Raw genomic sequence first — 10006 nt, forward strand, 5'->3', positions numbered from 1 at the left:
GTAAAGCCAGTTAACTGGTAACTTTTGCATAAGTACAAGGATACCACAAAATGAAGTGACAAAATTGTCCTTAAAGCACTTTGTAATGGAGCACCCACAGGAGTTAGTAAACTCCACCCACAGGAAGTATCATCTATAAAAAATTGATCCACGGCTAAAAGACCAATCTAGACAACTTCACCAAAGCTCATATTACAGATGTTTTTGCATGAAAAAAATGTAAGCAATTTATCAAAAATTCGAAATGCTAATTTCTGCTTTTAAACTTTCATTGTAAGTGCATAACTGTAAACACGATTTCTGTTTGTTTTCACAAATTGAGTCAACATTTTTGTCTCTGTAATCTGGTTATAATGGCACATATGTGGTTGACAGAGCTTAATTTGAACAATGAATTTTCTTAGTTTATGTTGCAGGCACTTTTTTTTTTTTTTTTTTTTTCTTAATTGCCAGTAGAGGGCAGCACTTTCCCTTTGAAGAGTACTGTGTTAGGGTTCGCCTTGTCTTGTGATGGCGAAAATATTTTTTCAGTGTTACAGTTTGATTGTGCAAGCTATTAGTAAATCAGGCCATCATAACTTGAGTCACAGCTTGTAGTCTGAACTAACCAAGGCTGCGTTTCCCAAAAGCATCATAAACCTAAGTAGATCGAAGAGGTCATTGGCGGCAATTGTCTCTATGATCAACTTAAGTTTGCAGTTATTTTGGGAAATGCAGCCTAGACCTCTAGGAGTATACAAAGCTCAAGACACAGACTCCACCATGCATTGTATCAGAGAGCTGCCATGGTGTTTAACCAGTGCTCCCTAACTCTGCTTTTTGAGATGAAGGCTGTCTTTTCTTACTGTGGGTGGCTCCTCTAACATACTGACTGCTATCTCACTTTAACCACAGTCGCCATAAAGGCTCACTAACTCCTAGGTTTGGACTTCCAGGGTTTGCTCTCTCTGTCTTTCTGTCTGTCTCTGTTTGGGGTGAGTAACTGCATCGCTTCACTGGATGAAATCAGTTTTGTGGTTGGCTTCCATTATGGATTTTGTTTTTTCTTTGTGTTCTGGTTAAGTATATTTTTTTATTTATTTATTTATTTATTGTTTTATGTTTAAGGATTTCTATTGTGTTTCAAGAACAGTAGTGCTGAGTTTTTTTCTCCCCTCATTCTAATTATAACAAGAACATTTTGAAGGCTTGAAGTCGTAGATTTGTGACAACGTTTTTGGCAAGCTTTTTCTATCGTTCACACCCAGGATTATTCATTTTTACAGTAATGTATATGTAATAACTGCTTTCCTACCAAAGAGATTTATGATGTAGGTAGTTGATATAGTTATGAACTTTTCCATGAACCGTTTTTATTCAACATCTAGACACACTGTAGGACACTGCTGAAATTGCTTGAAATTTTCATGTCAACTACCAATTTAATTTTAATGGGTGGTCACAATGTACTGTAATTAATGCCTTTAAATCAATTACTATTGTGAATGTCAAAGAAGATACTAAAAAGAAACTAAAGCTTGAGAAAAAAAAACTCATGGCACTATTGTAAAGTTGAATTTATTTACTCACTGTCCCCAAACTTAAATATACTAATTATGAATTATTTTCAAGAGTTGTAGACAGATGCAAAAGTCACTATTAGAGGAAATCAGTCAGTACATGCCACTCTACTTGGTCATTTGTGCTTGCACTGTATGTTCTGTATGGCCAGTGTCATCCTCTGTTCTCTTCTAAGTTACTGACAAGGATTTTTGTGCCTGTTGTGTATCTGTAACATAGCCAATAAAGATGAGCTGTCACCAAAAATGAGGCCCATGTCCAATGATGCTGGCAGCAGCAACCCAAACGTCAGCGACCTCATGGATGAGTTCATCCAGGAGAGACTGAGAGCCAGGGGAACCTCTGTACGTCTACACTACACAGTGTCTTTGATTAACTGACCATTTTATGCTTCTGTTCAATCGTAACACATTCAAATAATAGAGTTATTCATTTTGGTCCAGAAATGTAATTGTGCACACATGGGGCCTGCTAATTAAGTATTCAAGAATTTAAAGACAACTTGAAAAGCTATTCGCAACACACTTAACTTCTGCAATGTGACGGTATTCCGAGTGCAACAGAATATTCAGTAGGGCGGGACCTGATTTTATACATCAACATTGTATTTACATTTTGATGACTTTGATTATAAAAGTAAACCTTTAGAATAACTAATCATTTTCTTTCAAGTAACATGCACAAATGTATCAAACATAATAAGACCATAGACATCAGTGTTGTCAATGTGTTTGTCACTATCAGGGCATGACCAGGCGTGGCAGTAGCCCAGGCAGTCTTGAGATCCCCAAAGATCTGCCAGAGCTCCTGAACCGTCAGAATGCCACACGACCTGCAGACGATCCTGGTGTGCCCTCTGAGTGGACTTCACCAGCCAGCGCCAGTGGAAGTGACCTCGTAAGCTCAGACAGCCAATCAGAATCCTTCAACGCGTTTCAGTATGACAACAAGTTTGAAAGTAAGTGCATTAACATGTTTAAATGAGCTGAAAGAGACAATCCATAAGGCTGTGTTTTGAGGCTGACAATGTGTGTATTGGTCTACAGATTTCAGTTTCACTCCTGAGTCGTGTGCTCTGGGCTCGGTGGATCAGGATAGTTTGGGAGGAGCAGGGCACACCGCAGAGGAACAGGAGCTGTCTAGCCTCACCACACTGCATATTGACTCAGAGACCAGCAGCCTCAGCCAGCATGGCCTATCTGCTGACACCGTCACCATTACTGGTACATTCTCTTACTCACATACCTTATGTGGCCTAGTGGTTGAAGATCTAGGGTGGTATCTGAAAGGTTGTCCTTCTCCAAAAGTGTGATGTAGTTGGTAAGTGGAACAAGGACCATCCCTCTGGGGCAGCTTAGGTTGTGTGTTTTCCTTAAAGGCCAAAATAAGCCCATTGCTTGCTCGTCCTGGAGATCAAACCAGGGCTGGTAAACAAAAGGTTACTAAGCTTTAACAGCTGCACCACCAACAAGATCCAATGTGCTGTGAAATGCCTCTGTGTTGATAGCTGTGAGATGATGCCCTTGATATTTCCCCAGGTTCAGAGAGCGCGTCCCCAATGCACTCGCTAGGAGGTTCTCGATCACAGACGCCGTCCCCTGCCACACTAACAGCCGAACATGTCCAGCATAAAGACTTGCAGCTGGATGAGAAAATGCACCACTCCGTCCTGCAGACCCCTGATGACCTCGGTAATGTCCCAGTTGCTCAGAGAAGTTGCTCACTACCAGGGGTGTATATGCAACTTTGGAAAAACTTCACACTGTCACCGTGTTAATAAGTATTGCAATAAAGATTTCCTGTTTGTTGTCCCGCTTGAGTTGAATTAAGATTTATTCCCCTTGCGTACTATACTAGACAGACTTGTCAAATAATATTTGAGCTGGTGTATTATCTGTTTTGTTCTGATATGTTGAAATCTTTGTAATAACCTGTAATGCCTATCTGCGCCTTTCAGAAACGAGCGAGTTTCCAACAGAGGACTGCAGTGTGATGGCTGGAGGCACTCTGACTGGCTGGCACGCTGACATTGCCACAGTGATGTGGAGGAGAATGCTAGGCATCCTGGGAGATGTCAACTCCATCAAGGACCCTGAGATCCACGCACAGGTCTTTGACTACCTCTGTGAACTCTGGCAGAACTTGGCCAAGGTGAGCACACACACACACACACACTGAGTGCTCTCGAAGAATGATTTACAGTGCAGTTGATAATCAGATTGTACTGAAAAGAACGTCCTTGTGTGTCTGTTTTTTCCATCTCTGTAGGTCAGAGACAATCTTGGGATCTCGCTTGACAACCAGTCGTCTCCACCCCTGCCTGATCTGATTCCACCCTTGCGGATTCTAACTCCCTGGCTTTTCAAAGTGAGTTCCTTGTAATTTACCTTTTCCAGTAAATCTATCTGTTTGTCTGTCTGTCTGCCATTCTATCTGTCTATCTATCGAGCTATCGTTCTGTCTGTCTATCGATCTATCATTGTATCGTTCTGTCGTTGTATCGGTGTATCTATCGATCAGTCATTCTATCAAACTATCATTCTGTTGATCAGTTGATTGATCTACTATTCTGTCGTTGTATCTGTCTTTCTATCTTTCATTCTGTCAGTCTGTCCATCTGTCATTTTATCGTTCTATAGTTATATCGGTCTATCTATCTATCGTTCTGTCTGTCTTTCTATATTTCTGTCTGGCATTAAATATGTTGTTCTATCTGTCTGTCTCTGTATGTATTTCTATCTTTCATTCTATCCATCTGTCAATTGATCTATCTACTTTTCATTGTCCCTCATGGAAAGAATGAAGTGTCTGTCCGTTAGTCTGTCTGTCTATCTAGTCTTAACCTCCTCCCATTACATTCTCTATTTTCAGCTGCATAACCACATTCTTAACAGATTAAAATATTGTTGTTGTTGTTGTTGTTTTTTTGTCTTGTATTTGTCTGTGATGTGGTATCTGTTGGTAAAGGTTTTAATCAGTCATTCTGTCTTTGCAGGCCACTATGTTGGGTGAACGCTATAAACAAGGAAAACTCCACGCCTATAAGCTCATTTGTAAGATTATGAAGAGGAGACAGGATGTTTCTCCAAACTCTGACTTTCTCACACACTTCTACAACATTATGCACTCTGGCCTGCTTCACCAAGACCAGGTTAGAGTTTGTGTGCTATCCGTATATTCCTCTATATGTCTGTGGACTCATGTATAAAAGTACAAATGTAATTGTGTGTGTGTAATTTGACTGAGTTTTTAAAGTTGTTTAGTTTTGTCTCACAGGACATTGTGAACACCATAATCAAGCACTGCTCTCCACGCTTCTTCTCGATTGGACTTCCTGGAGCCACTATGCTCATACTGGACTTCATCGTGGCAGCGAGCCGTGTGACTGCCAGCTCATCCCTGAATGTGAGAAACCAGCAAACTGTTTCCAGATATCAATGTCACTACACACCCAAATATCCATCTGTAACTTTGTTAATTGAGTAATTGCAGCCATAGTTCAATGAATGCATATGTGCTGCACTCTCATTCTTACATCTCCTCCCTCAGGCTCCTCGGGTAGAGGCTCAGATCTTGTTGGGTTCCTTGGTGTGTCTCCCAAACCTGTACAAGGAACTTTCTGCCCTGCACCCCACAACAGCCGACATCATCATGACAAAATTCACAGATGTCAAGGTATCATATCCTATTCCAGGATTCCACACAAACTTTTAAAAATAAGTTTAGAGACTCCTGCATTTTGTACCATTTAACTGAGCTTCATCCAGTTGTTTTGGATGCAGGAATGCATCCTGTATGAATACCCTTCAAGAAATATATCTGATCGGAGCAATTCACCAATAACGATCAATAATCTTAAATTCAGTCTGACAGACTCATTCAGCAATGCGTCATACACTGGATGAGTGATAAATATTTGGCAATAAATATTTCTATTAATAATATGAAACAGTATTTTGTGTTATTTTTATATATATATATATATATATATATATATATATATATATATAAAAAAAGAAAATAGCCTACCTGTTGTCCTTATGACAGCGGGATTATTTAACTTTTTTCATCTTTATTTGTGATAAAATCACATCACATGAGCCAGTCTTTGTGTTAATCAAATACAAACACATGAAGACACGACGTCCCGATATCATGTTGAACGTGGTGATTTTGTTCCACATTTTCGGATTTGCGTGCAGCTATGTTTTCCACTGTGGTGACAGAAGACGTGAGTCGCAACAGATGTTCTTAGTTGACCGTATATGTCATTTGATTTGCTCACGTCTCATCAGCGATCATCAGAATATCATTCTTATTCAATACGCATTTAACCATGTATTATACTGCATTTCTTGAAATCGTTACTGGCCAAGTGGCGAGTTGATTCCTCAAACTCCGGTTTGTTTCTTTCTCGATATAACACGTCTACAGATGCAGAATATATGTATAAATGAACAAAGGCAGAGCTATATTGCTTTATGATTGATTTGTGAGTGCACATGACTTTTTTTTTTGTTTTTTTTTTTCACCCAATTTGGAATGCCCAATTCCCAGTGCGCTTTTAAGTCCTCCGTGGTCGCGTAGTGATTCGCCTCAATCCGGGCGGCGGAGGATGAATCCCAGTTGCCTCTGCGTCTGAGATCATCAACCCATGCATCTTATCACATGGCTTGTTGAGCGCGTTGCCACGGAGACATAGCGCGTGTGGAGGCTTCATGCCATCCACCGCGGCATCCGTGCTCAACTCACCACACGACCCTCCGACAACGAACCACATTATAGCGACCACGAGGAGGTTACCCCATGTGACTCTACCCTCCCTAGCAACCGGGCCAATTTGGTTGCTTAGGAGACCTGGCTGGAGTCACTCAGCACGCCCTGGGATTCGAACTAGCGAACTCCAGGGGTGGTAGCCAGCGTCTTTTACCACTGAGCTACCCAGGTCTCCCACATGACCGGTTTTGATCGTACACGCACTCTCTGAAAGAGAGCAGGGAGATTTCATAGAGGAACGTATAGTAAGTCCGTGTGCGAGCAGAGAGATTCGCGCTCTCACATCCAGTACAGATGCTCGCTCGCATGATATGCATGTGTTCATGACCTTTAAGAGAATTATAACGCCATAGAGATACTGTCTATTAAGCTGGACTATGGTTTATTAAGCTAGTTATTCTCATTTGTCTTCACAATACATTTTTATTGTATTTATTTATTTATCTTTTGATTTTACTTTGTGAATTTATCATAATTCGACATCCACAACTGGTAATTAATTGTGTGATGCAGTGGTTTTCTTCAGGATCAAAGCACATGTTTTATTTTTTCAGGCAACATGAGGTGGTGTAGTTGATGAAAAATTTACAGTGATAAACCCTTTGGCCTTTGGTTTCATGAAAACATTATTGGAACTCAATTAACTGGTTATAACCGATTACCAGCATTTGAAAACAATGTTTTCACTCCGGAACAGTTGAAAATGACTTAGTTCTCGTTTTCGGTTAGGTTCTGCAAAAAATTTCGTTAGTTTTCTTTCCTTCAACTGTTTTTAGTCCCTGGTTCCAAACCCCTATGCCTTACTCTCGTCCATGGAACACAAAAGGAGATGTTAGGTAGAATGTTGGCCTTAGTCACCACTGACTTTTGTTGCTCCTTTTTCCCTATACAATGAAATTGAATAGTGACTGAGAAAGTATACAATTTTGAACATCCTTATTCAAAATAATCTCTGAAATTTCATGCTATTACATTTGACCACCTACCTTCAATCAGGACTTCCTGACGTGCTCGTATCTGTAGCTTGTGTTTAACCTCTGATCCACTGCTTGCCGTGATGAAGATCCAAGTAGCTGAATGTATGCTGCTCCCTTGGTTGTTTAGAATGCATGGAAATGCGCTGTAATTGTTCTTGCCGGCACTAATGTGCTAATGGTTAATCTGTAATGCAGGCAGCATTGAGGCAGGCTCCACAGGGATGTTGTTATTGTGTTGCCGTGTTGTTCCGAGTGACGGTAAGGAGCTAATGCCATGCGAGGTGGTGTCTGTCTCTCGCATGTAGAAATTCACATGATGGCATCTGATAACCAGGAGCAGGCCATGAATGACAAGACTGTGGTTAACATGGTCTTCTTCCTCTGTGTGTGTGTGTGCACAGATGCTTCTTTTCCAGATGGTTGGATATGTCATGTCCAGAGTTGCCAGATTGCTGGTTTTATGTCAAATTTTGTGTCTGTTGTGAGCGGTTTGCTCTGTATCTGATCATTATCTGTTTGTCTGTCTGCATTATCTCGCTCTGTGCATCTGTGTCTCTGGTGGGAAAGTGTATTTTTCTGTGTGTGAATGTGCTAAGTCTATGAGGCAAAGAAATGGGTGTCGTATAATCTGACTCACTAGATGGAATGAAATTGATCTGTATCAGGATGTTGCCAGTTTTCTGAACAAGATTTTGATGCAACTGATATTTTCCAGTCCAGATTTATTTAGATAAATTTTATGTATTAATGAAGAGTCAATCTGTATTTTTCTTTTTTGCCTGTTTTAGGAGCACATAATCAAGGACATCTTGACTTCTGCCAGAGATGAGCCTTCTGCCCCAGCAAGGTGCAAGCCCAAACACACAACATGAACACTTACATAAGCATGAGGTTGAAGGAGCTCAACAGTGACCACCCACTTTTTTAGCAATTTATACAATTTAATATAACAGGTCAGTGCATGCACCTTGTCAGATTTGCCTTTGTTAAAGCAAACAAGCCCCGTGCCAGACAGATTAATAACTTTGTACATGATGGTGGTTTGGTTAGTGATCAAATCAGTGCAGGACTATGTGTCTGGTCATATCTAGACAGATTAGGAACAGTGTCATTTAAAGTAATCCAGATCTTAGTAAGATTAGAGTGGATTATAATGGGGCTCTTTAGAAGCCCCCATAACTCCCTGTAGAAAAAGTTTGGGTGTTTTTGGAAAGCCTTGGGTCTTAGAAGGGATAGACAGGAGACAGACTTAAACATTTAAAAACGTCAGAGCTGTGGCCGAGTGATTATGGCACGTGCTCCGACACATTGAATTATGTGCTCAAGTTCGACTGCAAGTTCAAGTCTGGCTCATGACATATTCTGATCCCATTTCCTCCTCCTCCTCCTCGCTATAAAATATTGTGTGTCTGTATATATGCGTAGACTCTATATATATATATATATATATATATATATATATATATATATATATATATATATATATATATATATATATATATACAGGTGCTGGTCATATAATTAGAATATCATCAAAAAGTTGATTTATTTCACTAATTCCATTCAAAAAGTGAAACTTGTATATTATATTCATTCATTACACACAGACTGATATATTTCAAATGTTTATTTCTTTTAATTTTGATGATTATAACTGACAACTAAGGAAAATCCCAAATTCAGTATCTCAGAAAATTAGAATATTACTTAAGACCAATACAAAGAAAGGATTTTTAGAAATCTTGGCCAACTGAAAAGTATGAACATGAAAAGTATGAGCATGTACAGCACTCAATACTTGGTTGGGGCTCCTTTTGCCTGAATTACTGCAGCAATGCGGCGTGGCATGGAGTCGATCAGTCTGTGGCACTGCTCAGGTGTTATGAGAGCCCAGGTTGCTCTGATAGTGGCCTTCAACTCTTCTGCATTGTTGGGTCTGGCATATCGCATCTTCCTCTTCACAATACCCCATAGATTTTCTATGGGGTTAAGGTCAGGCGAGTTTGCTGGCCAATTAAGAACAGGGATACCATGGTCCTTAAACCAGATACTGGTTGCTTTGGCACTGTGTGCAGGTGCCAAGACCTGTTGGAAAATGAAATCTGCATCTCCATAAAGTTGGTCAGCAGCAGGAAGCATGAAGTGCTCTAAAACTTCCTGGTATACGGCTGCGTTGACCTTGGACCTCAGAAAACACAGTGGACCAACACCAGCAGATGACATGGCACCCCAAACCATCACTGACTGTGGAAACATTACACTGGACCTCAAGCAACATGGATTGTGTGCCTCTCCTCTCTTCCTCCAGACTCTGGGACCCTGATTTCCAAAGGAAATGCAAAATTTACTTTCATCAGAGAACATAACTTTGGACCACTCAGCAGCAGTCCAGTCCTTTTTGTCTTTAGCCCAGGCGAGACGCTTCAGACGCTGTCTGTTGTTCAAGAGTGGCTTGACACAAGGAATGCGACAGCTAAAACCCATGTCTTGCATACGTCTGTGCGTAGTGGTTCTCCCCCACATTTTTGAATGGGTTTTGTTTCACAATCCTCTCCAGGGTGCGGTTATCCCTATTGCTTGTACACTTTTTTCTACCACATCTTTTCCTTCCCTTCGCCTCTCTATTAATGTGCTTGGACACAGAGCTCTTTGAACAGCCAGCCTCTTTTGCAATGACCTTTTGTGTATTGCCC

General features: G+C 40.6%; 1 protein-coding gene across 5 annotated transcripts in view; it reads left to right on the forward strand.

Moving 5' to 3' along the window:
* LOC127410828 (ral GTPase-activating protein subunit alpha-1-like) overlaps positions 1-10006 on the forward strand; it is a 91495-nt gene that overhangs the window by 31298 nt on the left and 50191 nt on the right. For all 5 annotated transcript variants that reach the window (XM_051646030.1, XM_051646027.1, XM_051646026.1 and 2 more), the window contains 10 exons: positions 1780-1904; positions 2305-2518; positions 2607-2783; positions 3099-3251; positions 3518-3711; positions 3829-3927; positions 4556-4711; positions 4837-4965; positions 5110-5235; positions 8102-8160. In XM_051646030.1, the coding sequence (XP_051501990.1) occupies positions 1780-1904; positions 2305-2518; positions 2607-2783; positions 3099-3251; positions 3518-3711; positions 3829-3927; positions 4556-4711; positions 4837-4965; positions 5110-5235; positions 8102-8160 (1432 nt within the window). The remainder of the gene's footprint in view (positions 1-1779; positions 1905-2304; positions 2519-2606; positions 2784-3098; positions 3252-3517; positions 3712-3828; positions 3928-4555; positions 4712-4836; positions 4966-5109; positions 5236-8101; positions 8161-10006) is intronic.

Source organism: Myxocyprinus asiaticus, chromosome 20 (genome assembly GCF_019703515.2).
Source record: "Myxocyprinus asiaticus isolate MX2 ecotype Aquarium Trade chromosome 20, UBuf_Myxa_2, whole genome shotgun sequence".
Lineage (NCBI taxonomy): Eukaryota > Metazoa > Chordata > Actinopteri > Cypriniformes > Catostomidae > Myxocyprinus > Myxocyprinus asiaticus.